This window comes from Haliotis cracherodii, unplaced genomic scaffold, assembly GCF_022045235.1.
Source record: "Haliotis cracherodii isolate W230 unplaced genomic scaffold, xgHalCrac1.p SCAF_9, whole genome shotgun sequence".
Taxonomy (NCBI): domain Eukaryota; kingdom Metazoa; phylum Mollusca; class Gastropoda; order Lepetellida; family Haliotidae; genus Haliotis; species Haliotis cracherodii.
The window spans coordinates 2,617,168-2,634,119 of record NW_027266343.1 but is presented as its reverse complement, the minus strand read 5'-3'; the positions used below and the strand labels follow the sequence as shown (position 1 = coordinate 2,634,119).

The window sequence follows — 16,952 nt, the reverse complement described above, 5'->3', positions numbered from 1 at the left end:
AGCTAATCAATTAAAAACCTAGACTCACTCAAGTATTTTTGTATAAGTTGATTTTAGGGTGGTAGGCCCAGGGTGTTTTAGTGCTAGCCCACTGAGATACCATGCCGCAGTCTAACATGACTACCCTACTCAGACACAGTCTACTGACTCAAGGGTGACTAGTCCATATTTTAGCCCCTTTTTGCTGAGCGCATAACAGGTACCAGATTTGAACGTCTTTTGGCGTGACGCGGCCGGGAATCGAACCCCGGACATTTCACTCTCCGGGCGGATGCTCTACCATTAGACCACGGAGGCGGTCTTTTGGCACTTGGTATGTGTATTAGTTATTTGGCATTTAGAAGTTGGATATGTAATTGAGATAATCTGAAAAGGGGTCGAGATTATATACAGAAACGTCGCTATTCAATTGTATGAGTTCTCTTTATTCAGGCGTCCGTCGGCCATCGGCCCATATTACATTGTTCCAGCAAAAACAGCCGTTTGTCTGCAAGACCACGAAGATGACTAGAATGAAAGATAAACATTGCAATATGTCATATTTTGACAGGATTGGTGATACACATTAGTGTGTTAAGTTTATACAGGGATGGATATGAAAAATATTTATCAGGAACATAAATTTTACGTAGGTTATCATAGGCAGTACATACCAATAGGAACTGGTATTGGTTTTCTATGTTTCCAAAGGGACACATTTCACATAGTATAAGGCTTCTAGGCTTTTTCGTGTATCTTCCCGTTTCTATATTCATTTGGTGTGAGTTACACCTACATTGAGCGAAAAAAAAGAAGGAATGTATATTAACACAACCAAGAAATGGTTCTACGTCAAATACGTTTATAAATAGAGAACAGGAATAAGTTTAAATCTCATAAAACTCAGATATTAGTTCTCGCTATCGCTAAGCAGCGAGAACTTAGATCTGATTTTAATGAGATTGGAATACGTTTTTAAGCCTGACGATAGTGAAGCATGCCATTCCTGTAGCCATAAAAAGACAGTTGGGTTTATATTGATTAATTGATTTGAGTAATTGATAGCTGGGTTGACATTTAAAATGTTCGAATATAAATCTTAATATGACTAGATGAATGAACGAGGTGTAGTTGGAACGTGTATATGAATGTTTGAAGGAAAAACAGAACGAGAAAAAAATAAAAAATAAAAATAATATTGGTAAGATTTGAGAATGTTCGTGGATGACGAATATTTGGGAATACATCTGATAATCTTGTGTAAAATAAATACGTGGTGAATGGTAAAGTCGTTAGTGATTTCTTTATAATCACTTTTAATGACTGGTGCTGTATTATCCCGATCGCCGTCCATTGTTTTTGTTACTGACAGGTATATTTTTTAATGAATTAATACAAGCTGTATTATAGTAATCATATCTTCGTAAGCGTATTGTAAATACATATGTCGAACGCATAAACTCATTTTAAGAAACCAGGAAAATTTCGCGTCATTTCCGTCAGACGACGTTTGATTGATGATCAGTTGAAACGAAAGTAGTATTTAATTTACGTGCGTTATAAACAATATCGGAACCACAGGGTATCTATCATAGTAGCCAGTCGAAGATGCATCGTTCTTTGTAGAGGGTAAGGCAATGTACTCTAAGTACTTTTATTATTCAATGCGCAAACTCAACCTACATGAACTCACAACGATTTAGTACAACAATCGCAATAAACACCGAAACGCACACGAGCGTGTTGAATGCCACTGCGCTTCCGCGATCGTGTAATCTGGAGAATAGTTTGACACTTGCATTACTTCCCTTTGTGACAGTTTCGATTGGATATTGGCGGTTGTTTCTGAGTCGGTTATTAATAGTACTGATTTGGTTTGTGGTTTTGCGCATTATGCCATGTCATACGGAGTATGATTGTTATTCCGTAGCTGCCTCATACCATATGTGATTAGCATCACTGTGAAAATCTTGTCATGAAACTCACAAGCAATTTTGGTCCGATTTGAAGAAAGTCCCAGGTCTGTTTTTACCGGTAACCCGAGTAACAGAAGCATATATATCATGCTTTTGTGTTGGTTTTGACAGACGATAACTTGTGTTGGTTTGGTTTGGGCACAGAGCTATATAACTTATACAAGTCCATGGTTTGGGCAATGGATCACTGGTGTTGGTTGGGATGGTAGATCACTTGTATTGGTTGGATCAGAAGATCACTTGTTTTGGTTGCGATGTTAGATCACTTGTGTTGGTTGGGATGGTAGATCACAGGTGTTGGTAGGGGCGGTAGATCACTTGTGTTGGTTGGGACGGTAGATCACTTGTGTTGGTTGGGACGATAGATCACTTGTGTTGGTTGGGACGGTAGATCACTTGTGTTGGTTGGGTCAGTAGATCACTTGTGTTCGTTGGGATGGTAGATCACTTGTATTAGTTGGGATGGTAGATCACTTGTGTTGGTTGGAACAGTAGATCTCTTGTGTTGGTTAGGACAGTAGATCACTTGTGTTTGTTGGGACAGTAGATCTCTTGTGTTGGTTTGGACTTGTGTGGGCGTTTGACAGTAGATTTCTGGTGTGGGTTGGAACAGTGGGTCACAAGGTGGGAGTACTTAGGTGCTGGGGGGGGGGGTCCTCCTCCTAGTTTGGGTGGGGTTGGGGTGGGGGTGGTTCCTCCACCTAGTTCAGGTGGGGGTGGGGATGGGGTGGGGGGTGGTTCCTCCACCTAGTTCCTAGGGCTGTTCCTCCACCTGGTTCCTAGGGCTGGTTCCTCCACTTAGTTTCTGGGTTGGTTCCTCCACCTAGTTTCTGGGGGTGGTTCCTCCTCTTAGTTCTTGGGAAGGTTACTGCAATTAGCTTCATGAGGGTGGGTGGTGGGGGGTCCTCCACCTAGTTCTTGGGAAGGTTACTGCACTTAGTTCCTCTACCTAGTTCTTGGGAGTGGCTCCTCAACAGTTCCTGGGGGTGGTTCCTCCACCTCGTTCTTGGGAAGGTTACTGCACTTAGCTTAATGGGGTTGTTCCTCAACTCAGTTCCTGGGGGTGGTTCCTTCACCTCGTTCTTTGGAAGGTTACTGCACTTAGCTTAATGGGATCGTTCCTCAACTCAGTTCCTGGGGGTGGTTCCTCCACCTCGTTCTTGGGAAGGTTACTGCACTTAGCTTAATGGGGTTGTTCCTCAACTCAGTTCCTGGGGGTGGTTCCTCCACTTCGTCCTTGGGGAGCCGTCTTCCCAACAAACATTACAAACCCTTCTGAATCTGAAGAGGAGAGACTAGGCATGATTGTATTAACTGTAAAGAATACATCATTGGCGGACATAGCCAATTAATTCCACTTCTTTTGTTCCTAGGAAGAGGAAGAAGTGGGATGGAGAAGCAATATTCCCAGGAGTTCTTTGCTTCCTTTGTGGAGCAGCTTCAACAAGTGTGTCGGAATTATTTAAACTTCAGTCAGTTTGTGGAGGTCAGTGGCTATGTGTGTGTAGAGATTGATGATGTGAAGAAGGAGAGATACGTCCTCAGTGAACTGCTACAGAGCAGTGGTAATGTGGTCAGTGAGAGCTACTGCACAAAGGCATTCAAAACGTTAGGAAATACAAAGAATGTGTCCTTGTCAGGTATGAGTGCAAGACAAGGGGTCCCATTACATCCTAGGACCAATTTCAATAGAAACAATTCAAACTATGGACAGAATAACCAAAGAACAGTTCTAAATGAAAATGTGTCTGGTGGTCATGGACAAAGATCTGAATTCTCTACCAGAATTGAACAAGTTCCATCCAGACAACTAGGCCATGGCGTCATGAATGATGAGGACAATGGAAGCAGTTCAAGTGTTCTCAGTAAAGGCAGTGTATCTGCTGGCAGAAATTCTCAGTCAAGGGTTCCATTTTCCCAGTTAAAACAGACTTCACACAGAAATGTTCCAGCGCAGCACAACAGACAATATGTGAATGCTGATACAGCTAGTGTTCAAGGCCAAAGATTGTTGCAGTCCTCCAGTGCAGAAAGACCAAGAACAAGACCATCACCTTTACACAGCAACCACACTAATAGTTCAGGGGATACGCTTAGTGATGCTTCAGCTCTTCCTGATATTGAAGTCAAAGGTGAGGAGGTTCAAGTGACATTGCCTCAGTTTGTCAGTCTGGACAATACAAGATCTGCGCACATGCATCCCCAAATTAATTACGCACAGCACAGCTTATCATCCAGCAGTTCTCCTGCTCGTACTGAAGGACAAGGGGTTGCTCATACTGAAGGACGAGCAGCTGTCTGGTCAACGCCTTTGTCCTCCATATCCACTGTGAATGATGATGATGATGATGAAATCATAGATCTGGATTTGTTTGAAGATGATTTAGAGGAAAGTCTGACAAATGAACCTTTCTCCATGGAGGATGACTCGAGAGACGTGATTGCTTCAGCTGCCTATCCGAATGCGAGTGTTCCTTCCTGTGTTGTCCAGAAGAGTTCAAGTGGCATGAGTCCAGGGTCCAAGCATGTCATGAAGTCGGCCATTAAGCAGTTCCAGAGGTACCACTCTGACAAGTGTGGCCAGGACATCGATCTGTGGGCCACTCCTCCTGAACAGCTGAATGACCTTCTGCTGGACTTCTACAAAGGTGGGAGAACACTCAATGGCAAAGAACTCACGCCAGGATCACTGAAAAACGTACAGATATACCTGGACAAATATCTGCGGGAGGGAGGATACCCATTTTCACTTTCAAAAGATGAGCACTTCAAAACATCTAGAGATTTTATCAAGGCAAAAGTTCACGAAAATAGTAAATTTGTGGTAGCTCAGAGACATATTCCAGTGAATGACATGGACATTGAAATTCTATTTCAAACTCGTCAGCTTGGATCACACAGCCCCGAGTCTGTTATCAATACAATGTGGGTTCTCAATTCCAAATTCTTTGCTATTAGACGACCTTCTGAACATTTCAACCTGAAATGGGGGGACATTGCCCTGAAAATGGACGACCAAGGTCACGAGTACCTGGAGAGACAGACCAAAGGCTATGAGACATTTGCTCTCCGAGTATTTGCAAATTCAGATATTGCTGAAAGGTGTTTTGTCAATGTGTACAAGCAGTACAAGGTATCTCGACCCAAGCTGATGCTTGATGAATCAAGTGCCTTCTATCTGAAGGGCAACAAGTCGCCTGTGATTGATGTGTGGTTTCTCCCCGACTCCATGTCTTGGTGCTCGCTCATCAACTTGTGGAAGAAGATGGTCACTGGGAGTGGGCTGCCCATCAATAAGAAAATATTCTAGGTTGGTGATGAGGCAAGGATGGAAATTAACTTGAAACAGAATTTTGTCCCAGTATGATAACATTTTAATATAAAATGTCAATGGCAGAAAATAACCAGTCTTGATGGGGGCCGGGGGCCCCAGTCGTCTAAGACACTGTGATTGGCTGTGCAGAGTTGCGTCCCTTGGGCATGCCAGAAACCTATGATTGTGAGTTCGAACCCCAGTTCACCCCAATTATGTTTCTAGGTTTGTCAGCACCATACCCGTGCTCGTGGGTTTTACAGAAGTGATAAACGTCTGAGATCTGCATCACTTGTGGCTTTCCTCCCACATTAAGCTAACACGCCGCAATATAACTGGAATACTGTTAAAAGCAGTGTTAAACCCAACTCATTCACCAGTCTTGATTTCAAGCTAAAATTCGAATTAGCATAAAATGCAATGTGGTGGTGAACATTGTATGAATGGAAATCAGTGATGTCACCACCATCAGATGGACTGATTTCAGCTAGCGGGCTAGTAAACTTCCTGTGCCTCGTTTGATGCAGGTATAGTGACTGTTATATCCCATCTGGTTGGTTCAGTATCAAAGCTAGATTCCAGGATGAAGTTCCACAATATATACGTGATATTTGTCATTGATCCCATGTTTTGTCTATTGGATACAGGATATTGAGTTGCACCATGAAATTATTGCCTTTAGGTGACAATATCCTAAACTGTGACAGTGTGTGGAAGGCTTTGTGACACCATGGTGATGAGAATCTGCTTTTGCACTTGTTATTTTTTATGAGTAGGAAGTTAGCTCAGTGTCAGTCAGTGCTTTTTTTAACTACAGATGGACGTGTTGTTGTAGTTGACAATGAAGGTTGGAGTAGCATTTTTGTCTAACAGTTGTTTTATAAGGCTTGAATACTCCATGTTATGTGAGGAAATCAATGACGTGTGGCAGGTTGGGGATTAGACTATTGACACTGGTGATAAAAGGTATTAATGAAACAGGATTTATTTATTTAATCATGTTCTGGCTGGTTTGACAATGTGTGAAAGTGAATTAACAAAATATGCCTCCTTACGTCTTTTTGTCTGCAAAAATGACTGCCTTGTGAAGCTATTGCAAGTGTGTGTTGCCCACAGTGTTTGCAGTACTTTCCTGCTCCCAATACTTGCCAGATTTACAGTATTTGGTTTGCCACTCTTTGTTTGCAGAGGAAAAATAAAGAAACATGTTAAATCCATGGTCAGCTATCATGCCTTTTCTGTTCAGTTGTGGCCCATTTCTGGTGTCCCCCGCCGTGATATTGCTGGAATATTGCTAAAAGCGGCGTAAAACCAAACTCACTCACTCACTCACTGTTCTGTTGTGACTGTTAGGTCTGTCAGAAACCATTGATCAGGAGTTTGAATACCAGATTCCTGATTATGTTTCTAGGCTTGTGAGCACAATACCTGTGCTCATGGCTTTTGTCTAAACATCGTCATGGTAAACGTGTAAGACCTTTATCACTTTGGGCTTTCCTCCCACATCTAGCTGAAATACTGATGAAAGTGACATTAATTCTCACTCTTTCTGGTGGAGTTGACATGAATAATCCTGTGAGCATGGTGAGAGAGAACATTTAGAATAACATGCAACATTAATATTATTGGAAAATTTTGTTTATGATTTGTTTTTTAACATTTTGTCTGAATGTTTGGGGTTTTTTTTTGGTAGGAAGACGTCTGATGTGAAGAGATGGAGAAGCAGTATTCCGTGCAGTTCTTTGCCTCCTTTGTGGAGCAGCTTCAGGACGTGTGTCGCAACTACCTCCACTTCAGTCAGTTTGTAGAGGTCAGTGGCTATGTGTGTGTTGAGATTGACAACATGAAGAAGGAGAGATACGTCCTTAGTGAACTGCTACAGAGCAGTGGTAATGTGGTCAGTGAGAGCTACTGTACAAAGTCGTTCCAAACATCCAGAAACTCAGGAAATCTGTCTCAACTCAACACAAGAACAAATCCTCCGAGTGGGCGACGGGAACTTGTCATGCAGCGAAGCAAAGAAAACAGGGAGCACAGATCTCAGAGCAGACAGTATCATCTGAGCAACACCAGAATACCTCATTCCTGGGCCCACAGGAACAGTAACCATTGTACCTCTGTCAGTAGTGATGAAAATGATTTGACAGAAGCCATTGATCAGGATGATCAACCCTGGCAAAGTCCTCAGGTGTGGGAGAGGCAGATAGCACTTCCAGTAAAACATCAAATGTCAAAGTCACTGAAGTCTACTCCTGTCCATAAAGAATTGCAAAACTGGTCAACTCAGGGATCAATACAGTCAAGAGGCCTTCAGAGATCATTCTCTTCCCAGGTGAGGAGTGATTTCCCCTCAGGACATCTTACAATGGCTTCCCAGATCCAGGATGAGACTGATCACGAAGTGTCCACAACATTGCCAAATGACTTCCTGGAGAATGTAGAACAGAAGGTGAAACAGGAACTAGAGTCGACTTCATCTGCTGCCTGTGAAGAGGATGATGTCATTGACCTGGACCTGTTTGAGGATGAAGTGGGGGACACTGTGGCTGACCTTCCTTCATCCAGGGAGGAGGACACCTCTCAGGATTTTTTCCAACAATCAGCTGCAGCTTTGCCTCAGGCTTTTGGTTCCCTGGTGGGTACCAGGAAGGCATGTCAGAAGGGAGCCAGTCGGGGGACTGAGCATGTCATCAAGTATGCTGTCAAACAGTTTACCAGGTACCACCAAGAGAAGTCTGGAGAAGACATTGACATGTTGTCCCTTCATCCCGAAGCTCTCAACCCTCTGCTCCTTGACTTCTTCCAAGGGGTGCGGAAGATGGATGGGGGCTTGCCCACAGCTTCCACTCTGAAGAACTTGCAGTCGCACCTGGACAGGTATTTGAGAGATGGGGGCTATCCCTGCTCCACCATCAAAGACCCGACGTTTCAGTCTTGTCAGATGTATGTGAAGGCCAGGCTGGAGGAGAGTGAGAGATGTGGCACTCCTCAGAGATACACGCCAGTCAATGAGGAGGACATTGAACTCATGTTCCAGTCCAAACAACTAGGTGCCAAGAATTCTGAAACTCTTCTGAACACAATGTGGGTCTTGAATTCCAAATACTTAGGGATCAAGAGACCTTCGGAGCACTTCAACCTAAGGTGGGGGGATATTATTGTTAGTCAGGACGAACAGGGACAAGAGTACCTGCAGAGGAAGATATCGCCAAATGTCTTGTTTCCAATTAGAGTTTATGCCAGACCTGAAGACCCTGATCGATGCTTCGTATCTTTCTTCCGAGAATACAGCGCAAGGCGCCCTGAAGTTGCTATGGACACAAGATATTTCTTCTACCTGAAGATGAACAGGAACTCCCTTAGTGGCTTGTACAGGTCTGAGAATATGACCATGCACCAGCTTGGGGTTCTCTGGAGAAAGTTGGCCAATGATTCCGGTCTGCCTATTACCAAGAAAATTATGTAAAATCTGTGGTTAAATGAATGCAATTTCTACAAACATTAATAATTCTTGTGACGTCACGCTAATGTTGTAACTGTGTATCAAACTGCTGGGCAAAAGAAAGTATACACCCATGTTTGATGGTGGCTGAATATGATACAAACAAGATATGGTTATTCGATGGGGATGTATGTGATACGGGTATCATAGTTGTGTTTTGGACCTTACGTTTTCAGCGTTTCTGTGACTGTTTGCAGCGTTTCTGTGACTGTTTTCAGCGTTTCTGTGACTGTTTTCAGTGTTTCTGTGACTGTTTGCAGTGTTTCTGTGACTGTTTTCAGTGTTTCTGTGACTGTTTTCAGTGTTTCTGTGACTGTTTTCAGTGTTTCTGTGACTGTTTGCAGCGTTTCTGTGACTGTTTGCAGTGTTTCTGTGACTGTTTTCAGTGTTTCTGTGACTGTTTTCAGTGTTTCTGTGACTGTTTTCAGTGTTTCTGTGACTGTTTGCAGTGTTTCTGTGACTGTTTTCAGTGTTTCTGTGACTGTTTTCAGTGTTTCTGTGACTGTTTGCAGTGTTTCTGTGACTGTTTTCAGTGTTTCTGTGACTGTTTTCAGTGTTTCTGTGACTGTTTTCAGTGTTTCTGTGACTGTTTTCAGCGTTTCTGTGACTGTTTTCAGCATTTCTGTGACTGTTTGCAGCGTTTCTGTGACTGTTTTCAGCCTAGTAACATTTTGATAATGTTTCTGTTTTTTCAGTCAAATCCAAGTTTCAGGTAAATACATTCTTTTGCCCACCAGTTAATTTCCCACGAATAATTTAAGCCAGATAGCTGAGTTATTCCATTGTCAATGCGCATCTCCCAGTGATTCATTCACCAAGTGCATAAGTTCTGTACCCACAAGATCTCAAACTGCATGTGCAATCATTGGGTTTATTTTGAGACTGGTGTAGCTGGTTGTGTTTGCGCGTTTGCTCCTCGTTGGTGTTGAATTATTTATGTCTTAGAAAGACCATAAAAGTGTGCATTTATGAAAATAAGACACTCAGGCACTCCTCGCCCTTCGTGTGTTACACTAAAGAAAATGCACATGTAACTGGACATTTGTTAGAAATAATTTATGAGGCCGCAAATTATTATCTGACTTAAAATACAGCATCAAAGTAACAAAAAACTGCGCAATCAGAGTTAAAATGCAGCCTGAAAGTTAAAATAAATTAGTAGATAAGGGAAAATAAATACAACACAAATATGTTGCACGTAAATTTCATGCACTACAGTGGTAATGCAGTTTATGTGATTTGCTTTGCTTGGCCAATACTTTCAGCTGAAACAATAGACTGACGTCAAAAGCTGTCCTTTAGTTTTCACAAATGCATGCTATTTGGTTCTTTCTTTGTGATATACTAAGCGTGAATGAGGGTGGTTTAGGTCTGTTTGGGAAATATTGCGGTCATATTTTGGCAGGGAATACCAACCATTGTCCGGTATTATCAGGGGAAAAAAGCCTTTGTTGCGGTGTGACGATGATTTAATCCTTCATAGGCTACCTTTTGAGAAGCCACATATGAATATGCAATATGTTTGATCCCCTTTCCAAAGCAGCATTGATACATCATTACTATTCTTCATCATTGAACTGCGGACATGGATGCCTGAGTCATCTAAGGCCCCGCCATTCTCTGTGCAGAGTTGCCTCCCTTGGGCGCTCCAGAAACCTAGGATTGTGGGTTCAAATAGTTGTAGGTTTCACCAAAATGGTAAACTTCTAAGACCGGTATCACTTCGGGCTTTCCTCCAACATTAAGCTGACATGCCGTGATATAACTGGAATACTGTTTGGAGCGGCATTAAACCCAACACACTCACTCACTCACTCATCATTCAACCTTGTCATTTGATGCCAGGGCAAACGGTAGCATAATGTTGCAAATATTTTGAATATTTTAGTTTTAATCACTGTTGTTCAGTCAAATTGTGTTCAAATTGCTGTACAAGAATACAAATGTGCCCTGTATTGTTTCTTAGCAACAAAGCCACGGCTCCTTCTCACCCCACCGCCACACCCCCCAGATTGTCATAACAAGGGCAGATAACTCTTAACATATTACCATGGCATTGCTAAAAAATTGCACCATAATGTGTTCTCTTTACCTGACTCTGTTGGGTCTTATGCCACCTTAATTATTTCTCCGTAATTGTTTGGAGCCTGTAACCTGACTTTATCTTTCTACTTGATGTATAGGTCTTCAGCAACCCATGCTTGCTGTAACAGGCGACTATGCTTGTCGTAAGAGGCGACTAACAGGATCGTATGGTCAGGCTTGCTGACTTGGTTGATGCATGTCATCGTATCCCAATGGGGTGGCTCAATGCTCATGATGTCAATCAATGGATTGTCTGGTCCAGACTTGAATGTTTACAGACCGCCATGATATAGCTGGAATATTGCTGGGTGCAGCGTTAAACAACAAACAAACCAAACAAACAAACAAAAACCTTGATGTATAGAATATTTACATTATGTCTCAGTCAAAATAAATGTTATATTTTCAATGATGTTTTACCTATGTGAGAAGTTAATAAATAATAACACTTACTCTGTTCTTATGGAGGAAAATGGATGAGCCTTTGTGTTATTCTTTTGTTGTTGCAATGTCCCTATTGTTGTTATACCTCACAGGTTTTTAACCAATGAATCAAGCAAAGGCCGGTTTCCAGGGAGATTGAAGATAGCCATTGCATTGGCTACAGGCTTCACTTCAACATCATTATTGAACAGACCGCCCCCGTGGTCTAGAGGTAGAGCATCTGCCCGGAGAGCGGAAGGTCCGGAGTACCATCCCGGCCGCGTCATACCAAAAGATGTTAAAAGATGGTACTTGTTGTTTCCCTGTCTGGCGCTCGGCATTAAGGGACTGAAACAAGGACTGGTCAGTATACAGTGTCTGAGTGGGATATTCATGTTAAACTGCGGCATGGTATCTCAGTGAGCTAGCACTATAAATCGGCATCAGTCCGGACTAGTACAAGCAGCCACACAAACACACGTACACACGTACATGCCCGTCGTTATATATGTGCAATAATCTTGGACGCGACGTTAAACACATTTCACCTCAGCTCATTAGTGAACAACCAGGTTGTGAGACTGTAACCATCACAAACTGCTGTGTGGGGGGAGTGATATGTTTGTGTTCTGCTGCTGTCAAAACTGCTCATAAATTACCACGTCCGGACTAGATTATGGATTCCAAATCCATTTATCTATATGTTTGGAGAAATGGAATGTATGCATTACTCTGAACCACTGTCAAGATGGCGTTCAATATTCATCAACGCCACTATGATGTATTGACTCAGCTGAGAGTTGTCTCCCCTTGAAATCCATATTTAGTGGCAATTGTCACAACTAAATTCCCAAGCTCTGTTCCAGCACGTGACCCCTTTCAGTATCATTGTCACCAGTTAGGATGCAGCCATTACAAGAATTCAACACCACAATCTACTCAGTAAGTGTGGGTGAATTGTTTCCAACATCTTGTTTTGGTGATCCTTGGAATACAAAAAGTCTACAGCAGTATAGCTTTTTATAGATTAGGACAGTAAAATTTTATATTTTTGTTTGTTTTATTCATTACGCTTTTTTTACCCAAAATAGTATAAGTGCAAGATACGCTAAAGTGTTATTATTACACGTGGAAAGCGCACGTTAAATCTCCGATAAACCACCACCATTGGTGACTTGCTACTTTGTTTGCAAATAGACAAAGACACATTTTGACGTTTATATGTTTAATACAAATATTCAACACAAACTGTATTCCTTGCCATACAGTTACAAGTCATTGGTGAATATATTGTTTGACAACATGCAAGTACCACATACATCCAGTACAGACCCAGCCCTGGCACAGACTCGAACAACTACTGGAATATTTGATCAAACCCTTACTCTGATGTGACATACCCCTCACACAGAGCCATCGTCTGGGCATAAAATTCTGATTTAATAAGATTGTCAAATGATCCTCTTTAAATTAAACTTGATAATGACTTAGAACTTAATTTAACTAATTAAAAAGTAAAAACAACTTTTCTCATCTGAACTTTGACATGCACTAAACTTGTGTTGGGGTATATACCTCTTGGTGAGCGAGTATGGGTTTAACGCCGCTTTGAACAATATTTCAGTTATATGGCATTGATGTGGGAGGAAAGTTTAAATGGAAGAAGATCTTAGATGTTATCACTTTGGAGAATCACACAATTACGGGTTTGGCGCTGACAACCCTTGAACCTGGGCAAACGAGGATTCAAACCCATGATTAATGGCTTCTGTTGGGTATTTGGTGCCTCAGACAACTGGGCGGCCACCCATGCCTGACTAAAAGCAGTATTTTACTTATCATGGTATACCAGTTTGATGCGAGAGGTGAAACCAAAAGTGTCGCGTGTTGTGACTTTTGGTGAAAACCAAGTCTGATGCAGAAAAACAACATGACAGTCAGGTAAATATGGGATTAAACCTATGGCCAGCAGATCCATGAAATAAGGGACACAACTCTGCCACCCCAACACCATAGACATCAGAACTAGTTGTAAAGGGAATAGTGTCTGCCAGTTTGACCAGTGCCAGTGCCAGACAGCTCAAGACTGTACACGGATGTATTCCCTTTCATGACACAAACTGACTGACTGACTGTATGAGGAATGACACGCTTGAAGCTGACCATCACTGTCTCCACGGAGTACTAATGGCGCAACGGAAGTGACGACAGATGGAGAATAGACTATCGTGATGAGTATTCACAAACATGTATACATACAGACACTGACGCATCACTGAACAAGGCTACACACTGAAGGACTGATCCTGAGGACGCCATGTTAACATTGTCACAGAGTCCTGGTAATATGGACTGTAGGAGCTATCCTCGGATAAGTCAGTTGGAACATATTCTGCAAGGTCGTGAAATTTCACCTAAGATGACCTAAGCTGTTTCAGTGAGCTTTGTCTCGATTAATACAGTAGATGAGTAAGCTTGTATACTTAGAACAGTATTTCAGTAATATCACAACTTGTCAGCTTTAAATGGGAGGAAATCCTGAAGTAATGCAGGTCCTTGACATTTACAACTTTGGTGAAACCCACAAGCACGGGTATGGTGCTGAACTAGAAACACGATCAGGACGACAGGATTCAAACCACATAGTTTTATGGCATATCTAAGGGACACAACTCTGTACAAGAATCTGCTGTGCCTCAGAAGGCTGTGTAAGAGGACATGCAAGAGTTGTCTTTCCTGGTGTTAATCACCCACAGTCCCATTGTAGACTCTGAATTAGAAAGAAAATGTTCTGAAATTTGCAAGAGACACACTCACAGGGAATATCTTGCCGGGAAATATTGATCTAAAGTTAATTTGAAGTAATGAACCGCCACTTTTCAGATCTGATCTGCACAATATTTTCTATTTTTGATTAGAAACATTTGAAAACAAGCTAAAGGTATGCAGACCAATATAATTCTTATTATTAATTAACAAAAGAAATTGATTTACTTTCTGTATTAAATGATAGTTTCAGCATATATAATAATGGTTGATGGCTATTGGTGCTTTAGGGTTGTTTTATGTGAAATCGGGAAAATCGGGACAGAGTAAACACGTTGCTTCAACAAAAACTCTTTACATTTGAAAGCCAAATATGTCCAAAGATTTGAGTGTATTTATACCTTTTGTATTGCCAATGCTTCTTGATAAAAGCTGGCTCAAATCATTTTCTTTCTATCTCAGAACTACATAATCATTCCCAATGGACATGTATACAACAAACATGAAGACAAATTTAATGCCACAATCTTTATGAAGGGACAAACATTTGAATCAAAACCAAATTCCTATGGGTAACTTAGGCGTAACAGTGTCCCTTAAGCTTCTATAACAGTCTTTCTCCATCTGTTCAATGAGCTATGTACAAAGCATGCTACTAGTGAACAGGGTCGTCTCTACAAGCAGCTGGATTAAATGTCTGCCAGTGATACAATGAAACATGACCGTGAATATCCTCAGAAAACAAGTTTTTTCTCTTTGACTCTGATAAACCATCTTCAAAGCTTATATTGTATTAAAAGAAAGTTTACAATACACCAAAACATAAATTTAACCATTGAAATATAAGAAACACACTTAATGTCATGTACATGAATATTTGTTAACATTATCACCAATAAAGTACTGAAAAACAGTTAAGGACCACCCGACTCATTCCTATTACTATAGTTCATGACAGATTAACTATAGTAATATGAAAGAATCAGTGGCCCTCAACTTTTTCCAGTAGTATATGAACATCGTAGATAGGGTGTATTTATTCAGCCTAACTAAAAGTTCATAAAAACAAAGATCAAGGTCACATTAACAGCAGAGTGACGAAATAAATCAAAGAATTCAGGAAGTTGTTATTTTTGCTCGCTAAGTTCATGAAGTCAAAGGGGAAAAATAACTAAATAAACACTAATGAGGAAAAGTGAAATATTTTACCACGAACCACAGCAGCAACAGCCACTGTGATACAAAGAAAACTGAAACGGCTCCATGGAACCAAACCATTATATACCGACAAATAAAGTTCAGGACCATGAATATTTTGGGGGATATCTTTTTGTAGTGAAGACTGACTACACATTTCACAGAGATATCCTCCCAGAAAGTCATGATCCCTAACATGTTCAGTATAGGTTGGCATAATGGGTGCACCAAGTCATCGACACCAACGCCGACGTCAACCTGACGGCTGGTATTGTACATGACGTCACTCCTGCTATTCACATGTATATGTACACGGCACAAATATACAGCAATTGTTGCTAATTCCTTGAATGACATGACTGTCTTCCCATGACATTACTACAATCCAGTGATCATAGATTTGGAAGAATTCTTGATACTAGGCATTCTCACAAAGTAACCAATCACATCAGGCTCATGTGAGAGTAATCATTTGATTGGCTGTTGTTCTGATGCACTTTCATGTTCTAATGAACCGAACTCGCTAGTGTCCGTACCAGTCTTGTCTCCATCAAGTTAGCATTGCTACTCTACATGATGATAGAAGTTCTGGCATTGGTTGGTAGATTTCGGCCCTTGCCATCCTTCTGCCGTTTTTCAATTTAACTGTTTGCAATTTGAGACTTTTTCATTGGAAAACACAATTCTGTACACAACTACCCGGGTTAAGCCCACTGAGTTGGCAACCACAGCTTATTGGGCCCCACGCTGTTGCGACAACAAGACAACCCCCCTCGTGAGACTTGTAAGGCTGGCCAAAAAGATCAATAATCAGAAGGGAAGAAATAGTTATGATTATCAATATAAAAATTGTATCATTGATAATATCTCACATAAACTATTGTGATGAAATAGTTTTAACTCACCGGAGCAGACTTGTCTTGTCCATTGCCAAAGACGGAGAGCAACTGATTTTGTTATACATGTATCTTAAATGTCCACAAAGTATTCCATGCATAAATGTGTTGTTTTGTCTCTGAGCTTTTTGCATATTTGCTAAAAGTTACTTCTCCGATATTTTTTTTTTAATAATTTGGTTTTATTTAGTTTACAATTGTCAGTCTCTAAGATCTACATTGATAGGCAGCTTGTTCGGGCAACAACCACATATTGGGTCGCTGTTGTGGCTACTAGACAACCACCCTAGTCAGGCAACCAACCACATATTGGGTCGCTGTTGTGGCTACTAGACAACCACCCTAGTCAGGCAACAACCACATATTGGGTCACTGATGTTGCTACTAGACAACCGCCCTAGTCAGGCGACCAACCACATATTGGGTGGCTGTTGTGGCTACTAGACAACCGCCCTAGTCAGGTGACCAACCACATATTGGGTGGCTGTTGTTGCTACTAGACAACCGCCCTAGTCAGGTGACCAACCACATATTGGGTGGCTGTTGTGGCTACTAGACAACCACCCTAGTCAGGCAACAACCACATATTGGATCGCTGTTGTGGCTACTAGACAACCACCCTTGTCAGGCGACCAGCCACATATTGGGTGGCTGTTGTGGCTACTAGACAACCACCCTAGTCAGGCAACAACCACATATTGGGTCGCTGATGTGGCTACTAGACAACCACCCATTTAGGCGATCAAACACATATTGGATCGCTGTTGTGGCTACGAGGTCGACTGGGGCAGGCAACCACAGCATACAGGTTTGCT

At 41.6% G+C, this 16,952-nt stretch overlaps 1 protein-coding gene across 3 annotated transcripts; it reads left to right on the top strand.

Annotated features, from left to right (window-relative positions):
* The first annotated feature begins 1,540 nt into the window (after positions 1-1,540).
* On the top strand, positions 1,541-8,963 carry LOC139452531 (uncharacterized protein KIAA1958-like). 3 transcript variants are annotated; one of them, XM_071234043.1, is made up of 3 exons: positions 1,541-1,608; positions 3,329-5,265; positions 6,962-7,011. In XM_071234043.1, the coding sequence occupies exon 2, from the start codon at positions 3,346-3,348 to the stop codon at positions 5,263-5,265; it is 1,920 nt and encodes a 639-aa protein (XP_071090144.1). In that variant the 5' UTR covers positions 1,541-1,608; positions 3,329-3,345; the 3' UTR covers positions 6,962-7,011. The 3 variants fall into 3 exon arrangements, with proteins under 3 accessions (XP_071090144.1, XP_071090146.1, XP_071090145.1); XM_071234045.1 differs by lacking the exon at positions 3,329-5,265 and having other exon boundaries at positions 6,962-8,963; XM_071234044.1 differs by lacking the exon at positions 1,541-1,608 and having other exon boundaries at positions 5,176-5,265; positions 6,962-8,963.
* The last annotated feature ends 7,989 nt before the right edge of the window (positions 8,964-16,952 follow it).